Raw genomic sequence first — 21,304 nt, 5'->3', positions numbered from 1 at the left:
TGTAATGATTTATCAATCATGAAAATGGAGTATTTGTGTTATGTTGTGAAATGGATTGTCAGTAACAACTGAAGTATTTGGCTTCCCTTGTATTTTAATAAGTTCCACTTGTCTATGTTTTCTGAGTGTATTTGGGATTATTGCTTCTATGTGTAATATCACCATTGAGGCACATACTGGTTTCTCAAGCTATGGCAGAATAACTGTTTGCATTCTCAGAGAATTGTTCATTCTGAAAGTTCTTGTTTGTGCCTCACTGAGGGGAAGTACAGAAAAATTGATCATGTGCTGAAGAAGGAATTCAATAGAATGCCCAATTATTTGCTTAAAGGATGGGTTTGAAGGACATTGGTGAAGCTGCACTTAGAGATTTGTGTTCAGTTTTAGTCACCTTGTTTTGGAAGGATGTTATTAAACTGCAGAAGAAATTTATCATAGAATCATTACCATAGAATCCCTACAGTGTGGAAACAGTGTGGCCCAACAAGTCTACACTGACTGTCCAAAGAGTAACCCACCTAGACCCATTCCCCTACCCTATTACTCAACATTTACCCTTGAGTAATGCACCTAATCTGCACATCTCAGAACACTATGGGCAATTCAGCACGGCCAAATCACCTAACATGCACATCTTTGGATCACAGGAGGGAACAATCTTCATTTGAACTAAAGGAATACCAATATCCTGGGGGAGATATTTGCTAATGCTCTTCAGGTGGGTTTAAACTAATTCAGCAGGGGGATAGGAACCTAAATTGTAGTTCTGCTGTCCGGGAGGTTGAAAGTAGTGAGGTCAGAACTAAGGTTTCAGGGTCGCAAGAAGTTGATTTGAAGTGCATCTACTTCAACGCCAGGAGTATCCAGAATAAGGTAGGTGAACTTGCAGCATGGGTTGGTACCTGGGACTTTGGTGTGGAGTGATTTCAGAGACATGGGGAGAGCAAATACAGGAATGGTATTTACAGGTTCCAGGATTTAGATGTTTCAGTAAGAATAGAGAAAATGGTAAAAGGGGGCCGGGGGGAGGTGTGCATTGTTGGTCAAGGACAGTATTACGGTTGCAGAAAGGACATTTGAGGACTCATCTACTGAGGTAGTATGGGCTGAGGTTAGAAACAGGAAAGGAGAGGTCACCCTGTTTGGAGATTTCGATAGGCCTTTGAATAGTTCCAGAGAATAGGATAGCAAAGATGATTCTCAACAGGAGGGGGAGTGACAAGGAAGTTGTTATCATGGCCTTTAACTTCCCAAATATTGACAGGGAATACTATAGTTCAAATACTTTAGATGAGTAAGTATTTGTCCAATGTATTCGCGACACAGTATGTAGACAGGCCAACAAGGGGTGAGGCCACTTTAGATTTGGTACTGGGTAATGAACCCAACTAAATGTTGGATTTGGAGGTAGGTGAGCACGTTGGTGATAGCAACCGCAATTTGGTTATGTTTACTTTAATGATGGAAATGGTTAGGTATATACCGAAGGACAAAAGTTATAGCTGGGGAAAAGGCAATTACAATGCGATTAGGCAAGATTTAGGATGCATAGGATGGGGAAGGAAACTGCAGGAGGTGGGCATGATTGAAATGTGGATCTTATTCAAGGAACAACTACTGTGGGTCCTTGATAAGTATGTACCGGTCAGGCAGGGAGGAAGTTGTCGAGCGCAGGAGCTGTGGTTTATGAAGCATGTTGAAACTCTTGATAAGAAAAAGAAGAAGGCTTATGTTAGGATAAGATGTGCTCAGTTAGGGCATTTGGGAGTTACAAGTTAGCCAGGAAAGATCTAAAGAGAGAGCTAAGGAGAGCCAGGAGGGGACATGAGAAGTTGTTGGCGGATAGGATCAAGGAAGACTCTAAGGCTTTCTATAGGTATATCAGGAATAAAAGAATGACTAGGGTAAGATTAAGGTCTAGATTAGAGTAGTGCTGGAAAAGCACAGCAGGTCAGGCAGCATCCGAGGAGCAGGAAAATCGATGTTTCAGGCAAAAACCCTTCATCGGTGAGATTAGGGTTAATCAAAGGTAGTCGTAGGAAGTTATGCATGGAGTCAGACGAGATAGGCGAAGTGCTAAATGACTACTTACCATCAGTATTCACACTAGGAAAAGACAATGTTGTCGAAGAGAATACTGAGATACAGGCTACTAGACTAGATGGGATTGAGATTCACAAGGAGGAGGTGTTAACAGTTCTGAGAAGTGTAAAAATGGATAAGTCCCTTGGGCTGGATAGGATTTATCCTAGGATATTCTGGGAAGTCAAGGAGGAGATTGCTGAACCTTTAGCTTTGATCTTTATGTCATCATTGTCTACAGAAGACTGGAGGATAGCAAATGTTGTTCCTTTGTTCAAGAAGGGGAGTAGAGACAACCCTGAAAATTATAGACTGGTGAGCTTTACTTCGGTTGTGAGCAAAGTGTTGGAAAAGTTTACAAGAGATAGGATTTATAATCATCTGGAAAGGAATAAGTTGATTAGGGATAGTCAACATGGTTTTGTGAAGGCTAGGTCATGCCTCACAAACTTTAGTGAGTTCTTTGAGAAGGTGACCAAACAGCTGGATGAGGGTAAAGCAGTTAATGTCATGTGTATGGATTTTAGTAAGGCGTTTGTTAAGGCTCCACATGGTAGGCTACTGCACAAAATATGGAGGCATAGGATTAAGGGTAATTTAGCGGTTTGGATCAGAAAGTGGCTAGCTGAAAGAAGACAGAGAGTGGTGTTTGATGGGAAATATTCATCCTGGAGTTCAGTTACCAGTGGGGTACTGCAGGAATCTGTTTTGGGTCCTCTGCTAATTGTCATTTTTATAAATATCCTGGATGATGGCATAGAAGGATGGGTTAGTAAATTTGTGGAGGACACTAAGGTTGATAGAGTTATGGATAGTGATGAAGGATGTTATAGGTTACAGAGAGACATAGATAAGCAGCAGAGCTGGGCTGAGAAGAGGCAAATGGAGTTTAATGTGGAAATGTGTGAGGTGATTCACTTTAGCAGGAGTAACACAAATGCAGAGTACTGGGCTAATGGTAAGATTCTTGGTAGTGTAGATGAGCAGAGAGGTCTCAGCGTCCAGGTATACAGATCCCTGAAAGTTGCCACCCAAGTTAATATCTTCTAGGAGAAAGTGAGGACTGCAGATGCTAGAGATCAGAGCTGAAAATGTGTTGCTGGAAAAGCGCAGCAGGTCAGGCAGCATCCAAGGAGCAGGAGAATTGACGTTTCAGGCATGAGCCTTTCTTCAGGAATGAGGAAAGTGTGCCAAGCAGGCTAAGGTAAAAGTTTGGGAGGATGGACTTGCGGTTCCAATACCGAACAACCCAGATGGCCTCCTTCTTCAAAGACCGCAATTTCCCCCAGACGTGATCAACGATGCTCTCCACCGCATCTCCTCCACTTCCCGCTCCTCCGTCCTTGAGCCCCGCCCCTCCAATTGCCACCAGGACAGAACCCTAATGGTCCTCACCTACCACCCCACCGTCGTCATTTCCGCCACCTCCAAACAGACCCCACCACCAGGGATATATTTCCCTCCCCTCCCCTAAAGGCATTCCGAAAAGACCACTCCCTCCGTGACTCCCTCGTCAGGTCCACACCCCCCACCAATCCAACCTCAACTCCCGGCACTTCCCCTGCAACCACAAGAAATGCAAAACCTGCGTCCACACTTCCCCCCCCCCCCCTTACTTCCCTCCAAGGCCCCAAGGGATCCTTCCATATCTGCAACAAATTCACCTGCACCTCCACACACATCATTTACTGCATCCGCTGCACCCGATGTGGCCTTCTCTATATTGGGGAGACAGGCCGCCTACTTGAGGAACGTTTTAGAGAACACCTCTGGGACACCCAGACCAACCAACCCAACCACCCCGTGGCTCAACACTTCAACTGCCCCTCCCACTCCACCAAGGACATGCAGGTCCTTGGACTGCTCCATCGCTAGACCATAGCAACACGACGGCTGGAGGAAGAGCACCTCATCTTCCGCCTCGGAACCCTCCAACCACAAGGGATGAACTCAGATTTTTCCAGTTTCTTCATTCCCCCCCCACCTTGTCTCAGTCCCAACCCTCGAACTCAGCACCACCTTCCTAACCTGCGATCTTCTTCCTGACCTCTGCGCCCCCACCCCCACTCCGGCCTATCACCCTCACTTTATCACCCTCACCTTAACCTCCTCCCACCTATTGCATTTCCAACGCCCCTCCCCCAAGTCCCTCCTCCCTACCTTTTATCTTAGCCTGCTTGGCACACTTTCCTCATTCCTGAAGAAGGGCTCATGCCCGAAACATCGATTCTCCTGCTCCTTGGATGCTGCCTGACCTGCTGCACTTTTCCAGCAACACATTTTCGACCAAGGTTAATAGGTTTGCTAACAAGGCATACGGTATGTTCACTCTTATTGGTAGAGCGATTGAGTTTTGGAACCATAAGATCATGCTGCAGCTGAACAAAACTCTGGTAGGGCCACATTTGGAGTATTGCATACAGTTCTGGTCACCACATTATCGGAAGGTTTTGGAAGCTTTGGAAAGAGTCCAGTATTGCAGGACTGTATGACTCTATGAGAGAAGTAAGAAAGGACAAGGAAGTGGAGAGACTGAAGAGTTTGCAGGGCATCACAGAGAAAGGGACAGATGAATACATTACTGCAATCGGAGCAAAGGCACAGAAAAATGCAATGTGAGTTTCAAATATTGGAATGGAGAGTTCTGGCAGGCGTTGAAATTCCGGGGAGATCTCAAATAACGGAAAAAGTAGGATTGTAAGACTCATGCTCTGTTGGACTGAATGGAGTTATTTTCTTTCAGTGTCCCTCATTGTCAGACTCCAGGTCTTGGTCTTGATCTCTGTCACTATCACTGTCACTACTGGTGTGGCAATCTACGCTGGTGCCTTTTCTTGGAGCAGGCATTGCTGACATTGCTTTTAGAAAATAGGGAAAAAGCCGACTGGAATTTCAAGGACATGCTATACAAGGAATCTCTCTGAAATCATCAATTTCTGTTTCTCTTTTCAGTTGACGAAGCAAGCGGTTCTGGGAGTGGGAGTGGTTGCACGGATGAAATGTGCTCTCCAGAATCTGATATTTCAATAACTGAGGCTCCACCAGGACCCAACAAGAGTGAACCAAAAGATTCTTCAGTCAGACCCTGCCCGCACTGGCTGGTCATACTTGTCACCTCTGTACTCCTGGTACTGCAAAGACAGTGGAGATAATCAGTGATGTACAATAAAGACACTGCCTTTTAATAAAGGACAAACTCTCTTTTCCTTTTGGATACATTTTCAAACACACATCTCAATCTTGGAACAGTAATGGTTTTAAAGCAGAAGAGAAGAGGTACTGTAGCCTACTGCCTTTACCCAAAGACCATTCAGGTACAGTCAATCAGTGCCAGGTTTCTTTATATTCACCCAGGCATCAAATGAAAAGAAAAGCTCTCTGATGAATCTTAACCTGCAGTTGGCTTTATTTCCAGAAACAAGACAACATCCTCTCTGCTTATTTTATGCAGCTAAAACAAAAAAAACAGGATTTGTTAAATGACTTGGCCTGGACTTGTTATGATTTATACATAATTCTGCTTTTAATATCTAAGTTCTACTTTTACAGTTTCCACAAAGCAAAAGGAATGGCTGGAAAACATTCTGGATAATAGGAATTGTTTCTGTTGTTTCTCTTTATAGAGACTTCTACACTAATGGTGAAGTTCAGTAACAATGATGCATGAATGTTGTTGGTTTAGTGGTGCAGTTCTCCTCAACCAGCCAAGTATTTTGTTGGATTGTCAATTAGGAAATAGGAAATTTGCAGGTTTATTAACAGGATTAATAATTGGCTTTTACTTGTCATCAGTGAACAATTTGCAGTGTTACAAATATGTCTGCAGTTACCCCTAATGCTCCTCTGTTTGTCTATTGCTCCCTGTCTTTTTAATAGGTTCCTGAACAACAAATAGTTCTACTGTTGCCAGTCATGTAACAAACATGAAAAAAGCAGAATTATAGTTTTATTTTCAACTTTTAGTTCTAGTGGTAATCATCTATTTTTATATTAAAGCTTTTAAGTAATTCTAAGTGTTAGCTCAGGGTTTAAATATCATTGCATCACCCGCATTTTACCTTATCTCTAATCCTCACCACAATAGTGATTCAGAAACGTTTATATTGAAAAAAGGACAAGTTATACAGTTGCAGAAACACTATTTGGCAATATATTTGATGATTGTTTTGTGTCATCACTATTCATCAGAAGAAAGTATCTGATATTTGTATGAATTTGCCTTTGCTGTTCTGTCACATAGGTATATCTGTAGTAAATGATTATAGTTCACTTACTTACATGCAATATCTCTCTGATGCAGTCTGGGTGAAGTTTTCAGTCACAGCATGTTACTATTAAGAGGAAAATTAGAATCCATATCTTTCAATCTTTTGAACACATTATGCAGCTTCCAAAAGGTGCATCTGATATAAAGCTGAACAACAAAGCTTAGAACCATGTGAAAACATGCTGAACCAAAGAACAGTTCTAATCTGTCACTTGTCAGCTTTCTGAGCACAACCATATCTTACCTACACCAAAAAGATCCTCGCTGCAAACTAAGGCCTACTTACTACAAATGAGTATTATTTTTGTGATAACTTATCATTATTGTTTTCTTTTCATGTTGGACACAACTGAGAGTCATTCTCTAAGTATAATTTTGAACATAATTGTAGGAGCTCAATTATTGAGTCATGGAATCATTGAATAGTGCAGTCTTTGATAATACATCCAATTCTTCCCACTTCCCTATTCTTTTCCATACCCCTGGAATTCATTCTTGGAGGATGTATACAAATCCCTTTTAAAAGTTACGATTAAATCGGCTTTGACCAGCCTTGCAAAGAACATATTCTAGATGATAACAATTCACTACATAAAAACATTTATTATCACCCCTGGATTTTTTTTTTTACTAATTATCTTAAAACCTTGCACGCCCTGTTTATCAACACTTCTATCAGTACAAAACAGTTTCTTTCTCTCCACCGTCATCAAAACCCCTCATAGATTTGAACACCTCTGTCGTCATCTTTTTGGGCTATTTTTCTGCATTGGCTATAGGGCTAGTAATCTCATGATTGTGAATACTACTTTTTGTTCAAGCTGCATTAAATGGTCATGTCAGTCCAACTCCTGAGATATTGTGAAGTGTACTTGAGTTGGAATAGAACTAACATAATAGTTAGAAATAATCCAACCAAATGTGAATAAGGCCAAGAACATGACAGGTGCAATGATCAATTCTTTGTCATGCCCAATGAATATATCAAACTGTATCACTATAATAGTTGTAATATTGAAAAAAGAAAGCAGTAATTTGTCTTTGAAAATATTTGTCTAATCCAACGAGACAGGTATTTTGCATTGTGTGTTGCATTTGATTTAGGAGCTAATGGAGATTACTTAAGGAAATTGCACTCCAAACTTGACAGCTATTTAGCTAGTAGTATTATTGTTTCTATATGGGATTGGAGTGTCACAGGTAAGTTAGTTTTTATTTTCCACTGTAATTCCATGTGGTGGAATTACACTCAGAGTGCTGTCAGAATGGGTTTGGAGCATTTGTAATAACACTTGGAACCTCGATTATTATGTATTTCCATAAGGTGATTATAAAATTTAACTTGAATTGACATGCTCTGAGAGAACTTAGCAAGCTTCACCAATGCAACTGAATTTTGTTAAGTTTATTTTCCACTCATTCATTTATATATAGATTAGACTATTAAACAAAGAATTGGAGCCCCATTAATGGATACCCTGAAGAAGGTGAATGAATTCAAATAAGAATAAATTATGAAAGAAATGTTAAGAGCATGTTTGGTGAATGATGTTTATTTTCTCTGCTGTTAGACCCATGGCTCAGAAAGGTAGCTAGCCTAAAATGTATTAAGTTGTAAGGTTAGTCTGATTTCTGGACTTTTGAAAGGAGGCAATCTTTTGCAACATCTTTCCCCATAAGATTAAATAGTTGAATATAATCTCTGATGTTGTGAATTGTAATATTATCATGTGAGAAATAGAATGAGTAATTAACTAATAATTACTGAGTTGCTCTCAGTTCAGGTTTTTTGTATTTGTCCTGAGACCCACTGGAATACTTATCTTCAAAATCTCCCTGTGAATTGTCTTTTTTTTAAATGCTTTTCAATTTCAGTGCCAAATATTCAGAAAATATTTATTAAATGAACAAGATTGTCACTTGCATGCAAGAAGACTGTTGCCTTCACTCCCGCTAAAGGAAACAGCATTAGTAATGAAGCACCATTGGATATTTAACTAAAACATAAATATATCCTCTGGATCTGATATCGAGAACCATGAATGTGATTTTCCTGAATTCTCTCAACTTTAGAATGGTCCTCAGAAAGTGTGAATCAAGAATGAAGAGTAAAAGAAAACATTGGGAGCAATGGGTTAATTAGTCTGATATCTGCCGAAGGGAAATTGATACCAGCTGCAAATGGAGTGGTGATAATGGCCCTTGAACATATCAAAAGTAAATCATGCTTGTAACATGCAGGGTATAAAAAAGGGAACCAATAGATGTAGAGCATTTGGATGTTCAGAAAGCAGCAAGCTTAACATTGCATGTAATATATTGGAATGGATTGGAGATTATAGGCAGAAACAGATGGTAGGAATAAATGGGGCATTTTCAGTTTGGCAGGCTGTGATGAATGAGATACTGCAAGGTTCAGTACTTGCACCTTAACTATTTATAATCTAAATGAATGACTGACAATATTAAAACTAGGTGAGAAAGCAAACTGTGAAGATGACATGAGCATGCCATAAAGTATTATGAACAGAATAAGTGAGTGGAAAAGAATATGGCAGGTAGAATTATAATATAAAGGAATGTGAACATGTCCTCTTTGGTCAGAAAATTGAATGTTTTTTAAATGTCTAGAGACTGAGAAATGTTGTGCTTAGAAGGATTTGGGCATCCTTTCAGATGAGTCACATCTTGTGAAGCAAGCAGTTAAAAAACAAATGGAGTAACAGTCTTCATTACAAGATAAGCAAAAATTTAGGTAAGATCATATTTGAAATACCAGATACAGTAGACTTACCTTAGGAGAGTGCAAGAAGATTCATTAGACTAGCTCCTATGATTGGAAGATGGTTATCTGAGTAAATTAGGTCTTGTTTGAGTTAAGAAGAATGAGAGGTAATCTCAGATTATAAATTTGAAAGGGGCTTAACCAGGTAGTGAAGAAGATGTTTCTCTTGGCTGGGATTCTAGTCTCAGGGCAAGAGAATAACCATTTTGGACTGTGCAAAGGTTAGAATTTTAGTTGCTAAGGAATCAAGGAATACGGGAATAGTGTTGAAGGTGGAGTTGAATTGAAAAGTTAACCATAATCATATTGAAGGGCCAAAGAGTTAATTCTGTTCTAGTTCCTTATTTTCTCCTGTGACAACACATGATAAATGCTGAGGCACTCTCACATCGTCAACTCATTAACATATGTCTGCTTATTTATTTCAAGGATAAGAAATTGTATCTATAAATTTGCATGTATCAACACAAATGAGCTTTTCTGTAATTATTAGAAAAATCAGATGGTTTTGTAACAGAAAACAAATGGATGAAATTCTTTTCTAAAGTGAGAGATTGTGCCCTTCAATACTTACTTTAAAGCTCATTTATGTACCCATATAAGGGAAAACTGGAACTCTCTTAATCAGGTGTGGAATAGGTTTATGTTTAAATTAATTGAATTAGGTTCAAGTGAGAGTAGCTACTAATAAATTATTCTGCTTTTTTACCTAAATTTTTACAACATTTAAAATCTATTGGGAAAGACATTTGAAGGAAAAATACTCCTAAAGGAAGTAGAGATATGGGTGCAACTGTAGCATTATTACTGTACAAGTTATTACTTAGGTTACAGCCATTCAAGTTTCCAGTACCAACACTAACAATTCAACTTATGTTCCTTGAGGTATAAAAAACGTTATGTTTTAGAATATGATGTAATGCTTCAAATCAAGGTAGCAACAGCAAAGTTATGATTTTTCTTCATCTCTGGAACAAAGTAACAGGGCACGATTGTTCCCAACAGGGTCACAGGTTGATTAAACTCATGAAAGCTGTACTATTCTTTTGATGCTTTATACTGCAGTGTTTCAGACTCTGTATATGGTGGAGAATGTGTAAAACTTTACACTCAACACAGGTACACTTTTGAGATCATCCATGCCATTTTTAATCATTTCACAACTTACCATTAGGGATGAAATTTGTCTGCTCATCCATTTCTTTGAGAAAGTTGACTTGAGTAGAAAGCTCATGTTAATCTTTTCACTAGTATTCCTTTTAACTCATAAAGTTCTGCCATAAATACTAAACACAAATGTTTGACATAAACTTACTTGTAATCTTCATTTGATCACGTATTAGCCTTAATTTTTCTAAAAACTTCCTTGAACACTCAGGAAGAATGGTATTTATCAAAATATTTCTAAAATGAAAATTTAGTATGCATTGTATGATGTCATCATCAACCAATGTAATACAGAATCTAGGTCATGTGATTCAAGTTATTCTTTGATGCTGGGAGGCGAACAGCCTTGGGTTGATGAACCTTTATCTAGTTACAGTGCACAAACTGTCATAAAACCATGTAACATTATGTGATACAATATGTTATTTTCTGGTATCAAATAGCTAAATAAAGCTTCCTATCATTTCAGTTTGAGTCATTTGTGGAATTGCACTTCTCTTTTCTCACTCAATATACTTGCATTTTTCATGGATTTTGCACCTATTATAAAGAATACATAATAAGCAATCAGCCTCATGAACTTCAAGTTTGACTAGCTGTTATTTCCGTATCCATTGTTCACATCTCCCTCACCCCAATATGTTTCAAGTTTCTCTTTTATCGTTACTCATGTCCTCTCTATTTTGTAAATGAATCCCAGCTCAGATCCCTGATCTATCACCATTAAATATCAGACAACTTATCTATGAAACAAAAAAGATCTAATCACCTCAGCTGTAACCACATAGATTGGTGGAAGAGGCTCATATGGCTTACCAATCTCCTGATGTTCTAAAGTTGCTTCTGTACACTAGCTGATATTGTATATAATCCTTCCCCTCAGATTCTGATAAATTGCACTTCATACTTCCTTACCAATCCATGCTCAGCTCTTCTGCCGGCTCAAGTTTGAATCTTTTCAGTCAGGCTTTTAACCCTCTTACAACAAAGCTATCAATGACATCTTCTGTTCCAATTGTGTATTATCCATCATTCTCATTATCTCTGCTCATTCTTCTCTGAAGACTCTGACATGGTTGACCCAATCCCCTCATCCAATGTTGCTCCACTTTTGTCTGTCCCTGTCTGCCTTCAGTTAGATCTGTGCTCGACTATCTCCTGTAATGTCTTCATTTCCCATCATATATCAGTACCTATGGTTCACTCCCTCCATTCCGCCAGCGACCTACCTTTGGCCCTGGTATTTCTCACACTACCTCTTTTCTTAATATTCAATTTTGGGATGTGGACATCAGTGGATGGGCCTGCATTTATTGCCCATTCCTTGTATCCTTGGAACGATAGTGATGAGCTGCCTTCTTGAACTGCTGTAGTCCTTGTACTGTAGGTAGACCTTACCATGCTGTTGGGGAGGGAATCCCAGGATTTTGATCCAGCGGCACTGAAGAAATTATGTTAGGATGGTGCATGTGACTTGGTGGGGAACTTGCATGTGGTGATGTTCCCATGGACCTGCTGCCCTTATTCTTCAAAATAGAAGTGGTCAAAAAATTTGAACGTGCTATTGAAGGAGCATTAGCGAATTTCTAATTTACAGAGACTAAAGTCATAACATATGCTGCCACTTGTACGTTGAGGACAGCCAGCTCTACGCCAATGCCAGTTTCTTAATCCCTACTCTCCCTCTCAGTCAGATTGACATCTAGTTACATCTAAACCATAAGTTCTACCAAAAGCCAAATTAATTATCATTTCTACAATTGCTTCCACAAATTCTATTCATTGATCAATTCTCATCATGTTCTGGCCACTGCCTCTGGCTGAAACTAACTCTACATAACTTCAATGTCTTATTTTACCCTGAACTGAACTCATTTTCTGCTTGCCTGGCCATAAAATTGCACATCTCCACTCTTGCCTCAGTGAATCAGCATGTGAAACCCCTATGAATGCTTTAAGTTTGATTACTCAGTGCTGTTTGTGACAGCCTTATATTTAGAAATGTGATCTCATCCAACACTCCGTTATTTGGCTAAAAACCCACAGCAAGTATAATTTGTCTGTCACCCTTTGCTCACTCACATACATTGGCAACAAAGCAATCATTGCTTTGAACTTAAAGTTCTCATTCTTGTGTTTAAATGGGTTCTCCCTTCCCTATCTCTCTAACTTTCTCAAGCCCTTGGATCCTGCAAAGACGTCTGTCATCCTCCATTTCTGACCTCCTGAGCATCTCTGATTCTATCATCCAACTACTGACAGCCATATCTTCAACTGCACCACAAACTATTCTGAAATGTCTCCATCGTGTCTCTCCATTAAGACCTTTTGTAAAGCCCACCTCTGTGGTCAGGCTTTGAGTTACTGATTGGGTATAAGAGCTAAGGAGAGAGCTATTGCAAAAGGTTAGGATGGTGCAATTAGTTTGCTGTCTCCTGTACAGCTAACAGCCAGCTGTTACTTCCGTGAGGAGGGATTGAGTATCATTAACAGATATTCTGCAGATCTCATTGAGATGAGGGGTGATCTGATTAACATGCATAGAATATTTAGATAACTTAACAGGGCAATTACAGAGAGGTTGTTCCCTGTCCGAAGAATCTAGAACTCAGGATCGAAAGGAAGTTAAGGATAGCATAAAACTGAAAGAAAAAAACATAAAACATTGGCAAAAGTAAGTGGTAAACCAGAGGATTGGGAACATTTTAAAAGCGAACAAAACATGACCCCAAAAAAAGTTATAAAATAAACTATTACAGCAAACTAACAAATAACATAAAATGGACAGTTGAGAGGTCTTTTAAACACATATAAAGGAAGAGAGAGGCCAAAGTGAACGCAGGTCCCTTGGACAACAAGGCTGGGGAAGTAATAATGGGGACCAGGAAATACAGAGAAGTTGAATAACTATTTTGATTCAGTCTTTATGTTAGAGAATGTTAATATCATTCCAAAAACACGAAATAATCAAGGGACTAAAAGGCTGAGGACATAAGCATACTAACTATCATTAGAGAAAAACTAATGGGAAACAAATGGGACTAAAGACAAATAATGCCCTGGATCTCATGGGTTGCATACAAGGATTTTAAAGAAAATGAGTACAGATGAACAAAAGTACAGTATACTTGTAAGAATCCCTAGACACTAGAAAAGTCACTGAGGATTGTAAAATTGCCGATGTAACACCTTTATTCAAAAGGGGGAGGAGATAAAAAATGGTTAACTTTGGCGAGTTGGCTGAACGTGTCATCGAGAAGATTTTAGAGTCTACTACAAATATAAAATATAAGCAAAACTGTAAGTTATATATTGTTTCTAACAAAGATTTAAGACAAACACTTGCCCTTCAAATTTTATTATGTTATGATTGCTTTTACCTCGAGGTTCCTTTACCATAACAGGTTATTACTGAGTCACATTTGATGATTTACCCATGTGTTCTAAATTAACCTAATTATAATATAATCATAATTATAATCATGTTTTAATCATTGCTTGTTATCAGGTCTAGAGTAACCTGATCACTGGTTGTGTCTAGAACATAATGCTCTAAGAAAATGTCCAAAAATTGAACAATGAACCCATTTTCCAGCCTTTCCTTTGCAAATCTAATTCATCCAATTTGCATGAACATTAAAGCTATCCATGATTATTGCAGTACTTTATTTATGCATCCTATTTATTTCTTTTTGTATACTCTGTCCCACACGACAAATGGTTAAGGAGCATGCAATTTATTTCCAAAACTGACCTCTTTCCTATTTCTTACTTTTAGCCAAAATGATTCGATATTATACTCTTTCAAGCTAAAGCCATCTCTGTGTACTAACGTCATCATTAACTGAGCTATCACATCACCTTTGTTGGATTTTTTTTTAAAATGTCAAATTCCCTTCAATATACATGTCCTAGCTTTGGTCACTCTGCAACTATGTTTCAGTAATGACTATCAATTCATAAGTATTTATTTATTTCTGGGTTACACCTGCCCTACTGCATATTTGCTGATGTAGCCTGTCAAATCAGGTATTAATTGTTCAATTAAGGATATCATTTGGTTAAGTGTAGCTGACTCACTCACCTCTTTCCACAACCCATAAAACCTTGGTGGGCCAGATGGGAGGGAACCAAGTGAACGGCAGCTAGATTAGAACCCTTATTATCCTACTTGCAGGTTTCAGTAAATGCACACAGACTATTGTGTTGGAACCTTGCAGGCATTAAGATGGGTTCCAACAAGAACTGTAAGAAACAACAAAGAAATGCCAAGCCTTCATTACATGCCAGAATGATGATATATCACAGCAGAATTTAGAATACGTACTCCTCAAATCCCCTGTACTCCAAAGCATCCTACTATTCAATGTGTGCTCCCTTTCCTTGAGAATGATATGTGGTAATTAGTATTTGGTGGGTATAGAAAATCAATGAAATATGCAAACTAGCACAACACACACAGCTGTACCAGGGCATCAAGACCAGCAATGAACTGAACACCGAAGATCTCACCCCCACACTGAACTGAAAGGTGTTTTATAAGTTTATTAGAGGCAAAAAAAAATCAGGGAAAGATTAGTGCCCATTAGGGACCAATAAGGCAATCTATACGTGGACCCTGAAGACATAGCTAAAGTTTTGAATTTATACTTTGCATGCATATTCACTGTAAAGAAGGACAATGCAGATACAAATCAGGGAGGGGGACTGTGATAAACTTAAACACATTACGTTGTGAGGGAGGAGGCATTTGTGGATTTGGTAGGCTTGAAATGGGATAAATTCCAAGACCTGGATGAGATGCATCCCAGGTCACTCCCAGGAAGCAGAAGAGCTTGAAGGGGGTTCTACATTAATTTTCAATCCTCTCTCGTGACAGGAGAGGTGCTAGAGGACCAGAGGACTCCTAATGTCATACCATTATTCAAGAAAGATGGTAGCAATAAACCAAGAAAGTATAGGCCTGTGAATCTTACATCAGTGGTTGGAAACTATTGAAAACAATTCTGGGGGATAGAATTAATAAAGGATAGTCAGTATGATTTTGACAGAGGGAAATCAAATCAAACAAATTCCATTAAATGTTTGAGAAGATAACTAGGTGTGTGGATAAGGCTAGTGCAGTTGATAAGGTCCACATGGACTTCAGTGAAGCTTGCGATGGGGAATTGCATAGCAAATTAGTTAAAAAGCTAATAGCTCACGGACTCCACAGCAGCTTGGCAAATTAGATCCAAAATTGACTTAGTGACATCAAGTTGAGGGTGAAGACTGAAGGGTGTTCTTGTGACTGGAAGCCTGTGTCCAGTGACATGCTGCAAGGTTCAGTGATGGATCCTTTGCTGTTTGTTGTATATATTAGTGATCAAGACATTAGTAAGTTCACAGATGACAAGAAAATTGGTGGTGTGGTTAAAAGTGAGGAGGAAAGCCTTAGATTACAGGATGAAATAGCAGGACAGGTAAGATGGGCTGAACAGTGACAAATGGAATTTAATCCTGAGATGCATTTTGAGAGAGTAACAAGGCGAGGGTTTTATAGGAACCTGAGCAGTACAGAGGATCAGAGGGTCCTTGGTGTTCATGTTCACAGATCCTTGATGGCAGCAGGACGGGTTCATAACGTTGTTAAGGCATAGTAGCATACTGCCTTTGTTAGCCAAGGCATTAGATACAGGAGAAGGGGGTTATGATGGAGTTGTATTTGACATTAGTTAGGCCACAATTGGGAGTACTGTGTGCAGTTCTGGTCACCATACTACAGGAAGGATGAGATTGCATGAGAGATGGTGCAGAGGAAGTTCACCAGGATGTTGCCTGGGCTGGAGTGATTCAACTATGAAGGGAGATTAGATAGACTGAGGTTTGTTTTTCTTAGATCAGAGGAGGCTGAAGAGGGATGATTGAGGTGTACAAAGTGCAGAGGAGCATGGACAGGGTAGATAGAGTCATAAAGTTGTACAGCACAGAAACAGACCCTTCAGTCCAACTCATCCATGTCGACCCCAGACATCTTAAATTAATCTAGTCTCTCATTTGCCAGCATTTGGCCTCTGTTCCTCTAGAGCCTTCCTATTCATGTACCCAACCAGATGCCTTTTAAATATTGTAATTGTCCCAGCCTCCACCACTTCCTCCAGCAACTCGTCCCATACATGCATGAAAACGTTGCCCATTAAGTCCTTTTATATCTTTCCCCTCTCACCTTAAACCTATGCCCTGTAGTTTTCCCTCTAGGAAAAGGAAACGTCGATTCTCCTGTTCCTTGGATGCTGCCTGACCTGCTGCGCTTTTCCACCAACACATTTTCACCTCTAGGAAAAGGGCCTTGGTTACTAACCCTATCCTTGCCCCCCATGATCTTATACATCTCTATATCGTCATCCCTCCGCTTCTGACACTCCAGGGAAAATAGCCCCAGCCTATTCAGCATCTTCCTATAGCTCAAACCCCAAGCCTGGCCACATCCTTGTAAATCTTTTCTGCAGCATTTCAAGTTTATCAACATCTCACCTATAACACAGAGGCCAGAACTGATTGCAGTATTCCAAAAGTAGCCTAATCAATGTTCCGTACACAACGTGATATCCCAACTCCTATACTCAATGCATTGACCATTTAGAGGCAAGTGCACCAAACACCTTCTTCACTACCCTGTCTATCTGTGACTCTGCCTTCAAGAAACTCTTTGTTTGGCAACACCCCAGGACCCTACCCCTAAGTGTATAAGTCCTGCCTTGATTTACCATATCAAAATACAGTGCCACACATTTATCTAAATTAAACTCCGTCTGCCACTCCTCGACCCATCTGATCAAGGTCCTGCTATACTCTTGAGATGACCTACTTCACTGCCCGCTATACCTTCAATTTTGGTGCAAACTGCAAACTTAATAACCAGAAACATTTCTCCTTCATAGAGGGGTTAATAACAAGAGGACATAGGTTTGAAATTAAGGATGTCATGTTTTAAAGGGGTTTTGAGAAAACCCTGTTTCATTCAGAGTCTGGTGAATATCTGGCACTCACTGTCTAAAAGGGTGGAAGAAGTGGGAACCCTCAAGATGTTTAAGAACAATTTAGATGAGCATTTGAAATGCCATAGCACACAACACTACAGGCTAAGAGCTGGGATTTGAAAGAATGTTTGATGACAAGTGCAAGTACAATGGGCCAATGAACCTATTTCTGTACTGGAAAAACACTTAGATTCTTTGACTGTATTCACAAACTCCTTCCACCACCAACACTTATTAGCAGCATTGTATACACGACATACTTCACAGAAATTCACCAAATGCATGACAACTATTATGTAAAATGACAAGAGCAGCAGATGCCACGGGCTTGGAATTATAACACCATTCCTTCATTGTCATGAGGTCAAAATCCTAGAAGTCCCTCTCTATAGGGATGAATCTACCTAAAGCACATTGTGGGTCGACCTACAGCACATGGACTGCAGTAATTGAAGAAGACAGTGCATGACTACCTTCTCAAGTACAATTAAGAACAGGCAATAAAGATTGGCCCAGCAATCAAAGTCCAGATCTCTTCAACGAATAACAAAAATAAGATCAGGAACACAAAGTATGTGGCACAGACAATATTTCTGCTGGTAGAGATCTTGAAAGCTGGTGTTCATGATCTGTTGTTCAAGCTCTCAGGCCTTTTTACAAAAGTGGGAAGAAAACTCCCAAGATAGGTGATAAATCAATCTGTGGGAACTATAAATATATAATTAACACATTGGCTCTATGTAACCAGAATCACAATGTTGCTTCTTTGTAGGCCCATGAGCAGTCAACATGATCTTTGCAAATGTCAGTTTGAAGAAAAGCCCATGAACAGGATAAGGTGCTCCATATGGTGTTCATTGAACGACCCAAGACTGTTGACTTTGTAACAGTGAAGGCCAATGGAACGTTCTGTATAAATATGACTGCCCTAAAAAAGATGATCAGTGACATTCACTCATTTTATGATGACATGATAGCCAGCATGTTATAAAGCAGTAACTCATCAAAATACCTTTCCTGTCATCAACCGCACCAAGCTAGACTATGCGTTGGCTTTAGTTATATTTGAGACAATTCTTGCCTTCTCCACAGCACACTCAAAAGCCTTCACACAGGAGGACACATTCAAGACAGTTAGCAACCTAATCTGCCATGAAGCAGCACAATTTGGATTATAAATGGTCTGTATTTGGAAGCTATCTGTGATAATATATAAGGCCCTACTCTTTGTAGATCGAAACAGCATAAATACGTTGTTTCACCTCAACAAAATAAGTACAGCCATTCATTGGTTAACTTTGCAGGGTAATGTTTTGACCAATCAGAGTCAACTGCCAAATTCAAATTTAAATAAGGTTTGGCAGTGAACTGGCATTCTTTATTAACTGGCACATTCTCCATGACAATCCTTTGACCAATCAAATGTGTATTTTCTTTTCAGCCATGCTCAAGTTCTGTAATACCAAATAACAATTAATATAACAGAACTTGAAATTTCTGGAAAAGCTCAGCAGGTCTGGCAACATCTGTGGAGAGAAATCAGAAATAAGTTTCATGTCAAGTGAGCCTTTCTCAAAGACACCCCAATCTCACTGCATTGATGCACTTTGAATCTATTTCCCATTTAAATAATAATTTGCCCTTTTGTTTTTTGGCTAAAGTGGACAACCTCACACTTATCCACATTAAATGCCATTTGCCAGTTTCTAACCCTTTCTGCTAGCCTATCAACATCCATCTGTAAATGTTTTATCATCATGGCCTTCTTTCCCATCAATTTTACTATCACCCATGAACTTCGCTATGTTACTCTGTGTCCCTACTGACAATTTATATGGATTTTAAAAAGTTAATGTCCAAAAACTGAACCTTGCGGCACCTCACTAGTTACCCTTCACCATCTAGAGAATGACCCATTTATCCTGATCGTCTGCTGTCTGTCAGTCAGCCAATCCTGTATTTAAGCCAATACTCTACATTTAAACCTGTAATCTGACCTCAGTGTAGCACCGTGTCAAAAGCCTTCTGGATGTCTAGATATACCACATTCACTGGATCCCCATTATCCAACTTGCTGGTTATGTCCTCAAAGAACTCCAGCAAGTTTATCAGTTACAACTTGCCCTTCATGAAACTGTGCGTACACTGATGAATTGAGCTTTGTTGTTCCAAGAGTTCAGTTATTTCCTGCTTTAAGATTGACTCCAGCAACTTCCCCACTACTGAGGTCAAACTAACTGGTCTATAGTTTCCCACATTTTCCCTATTTCATTTTTTGAAAAAGGATGTCACATTAGCATGTTTCCAAGTTGGAATGCCACAAGGACCGGTGCTGGGTCCTCTACTTTTTGTCATTTATATAAATGATTTGGATGCGAGCATAAGAGGTACAGTTAGTAAGTTTGCAGATGACACCAAAATTGGAGGTGTAGTGGACAGCGAAGAGGGTTACCTCAGATTACAACAAGATCTGGACCAGATGGGCCAATGGGCTGAGAAGTGGCAGATGGAGTTTAATTCAGATAAATGCAAAGTGCTGCATTTTGGGAAAACAAATCTTAGCAGGACTTATACACTTAATGGTAAGTTCCTAGGAAATGTTGCTGAACAGAGACCTTGGAATGCAAGTTCATAGCTCCTTGAAAGTGGAGTCGCAGATAGATAGGATAGTGAAGAAGGCGCTTGGTACGCTTTCCTTTATTGGTCAGAGTATTGAGTACAGGAGTTGGGAGGTCATGTTGTGGCTGTACAGGACATGGGTTAGGCCACTGTTGGAATATTGCGTGCAATTTTGGTCTCCTTCCTATCGGAAGGATGTTGTGAAACTTGAAAGTGTTCAGAAAAGATTTACAAGGATGTTGCCAGGGTTGGAGGATTTGAGCCATAGGGAGAGGCTGAACAGGCGGAGGCTGTTTTCCCTGGAGCGTCGGAGGCTGAGGGGTGACCTTGTAGAGGTTTACAAAATTATGAGGGGCATGGATTGGTTAAATAGAAAAAGTCTTTTCCCTGGGATCGGGGAGTCCAGAACTAGAGGGCATAGGTTTAGGGTGAGAGGGGAAAGATATAAAAGAGACCTAAGGGGCAACCTTTTCATGCAGAGGGTGGAATGAGCTGCTAGAGGATATGGTGGAGGCTGGTACAATTGGAACAGTTAAGAGGCATTTGGATGGGTATATGAATAGGAAGGGTTTGGAGGGATATGGGCCGGGTTCTGGCAGATGGGGCTAGATTGGGTTGGGATATCTGGTCAGCATGGACGGGTTGGACTGATGGGTCTGTTTCCATGCTGTACATCTCTATGATTATGACTCTACAATTGATGCATCCACTATATTTGCTGCCACCTCCTTTAATATCCTAGGGTGTAGGACTTTTCTGCCTTTACCCCATCAGTTTACTTAATATCTTCTCCCTGCTTATGTAATTTTAACAAGTTCCTCTGTAGTAATTGCAATTATAGTATGATGATGCTGCTCCTTTAACAAGGTTACACTGTCCTTGACTTTTTTTCAGAGAGGTCATAAAAGCAGCAATTCTGAAAATTCTGGCTTTCGATCGGTTTTAGTGCCAATTTGATTATAGCTAACGTATACTGCCCGAGGCAAAAGGCTTTCATGTTTGTAAAAAAAACTTGTACAATGAAAGGGGAGTTGCCAGTTCTCCCAGCTTAGCTTTTCACTGGTTTGATTTTGTGAATTTTGAAGACAGTGATATTTGTTAGAGTGGTAACAGAAAGTACAGTGGAGTCTAGAAAGCTGCACCAGAATGTACAAGCTGGTCAGAGGTTGGTTAAGGAGGAAGTGCCAGAACTTCTTAAACCAAATACCTGCAAAGGTAAAGTTTATTCGCCAAGACCAGGAGTAGCAGGTGAAGAGGTTACAATATTAAGAGATACAGGATCCTCTCAAACCATGATGTTGAAAGATGAAGAGATATGTATTCTGGAAGGACTATTACTAGAAAAGGTACTAGTAACAGGAATTC

General features: G+C 39.7%; 1 protein-coding gene across 1 annotated transcript in view; it reads left to right on the top strand.

Moving 5' to 3' along the window:
- gpc6a (glypican 6a) overlaps positions 1 to 10,769 on the top strand; it is a 1,024,509-nt gene extending 1,013,740 nt beyond the window's left edge. The window contains exon 9 of the mRNA XM_072577902.1: positions 5,035 to 10,769. Within this exon, the coding sequence (XP_072434003.1) occupies positions 5,035 to 5,234 (200 nt within the window). The 3' untranslated portion in view covers positions 5,235 to 10,769. The remainder of the gene's footprint in view (positions 1 to 5,034) is intronic.
- The last annotated feature ends 10,535 nt before the right edge of the window (positions 10,770 to 21,304 follow it).

The sequence above is a fragment of the Chiloscyllium punctatum genome, chromosome 9 (assembly GCF_047496795.1).
Source record: "Chiloscyllium punctatum isolate Juve2018m chromosome 9, sChiPun1.3, whole genome shotgun sequence".
NCBI lineage: Eukaryota > Metazoa > Chordata > Chondrichthyes > Orectolobiformes > Hemiscylliidae > Chiloscyllium > Chiloscyllium punctatum.
This window is presented reverse-complemented; position numbering and strand designations above follow the sequence as displayed.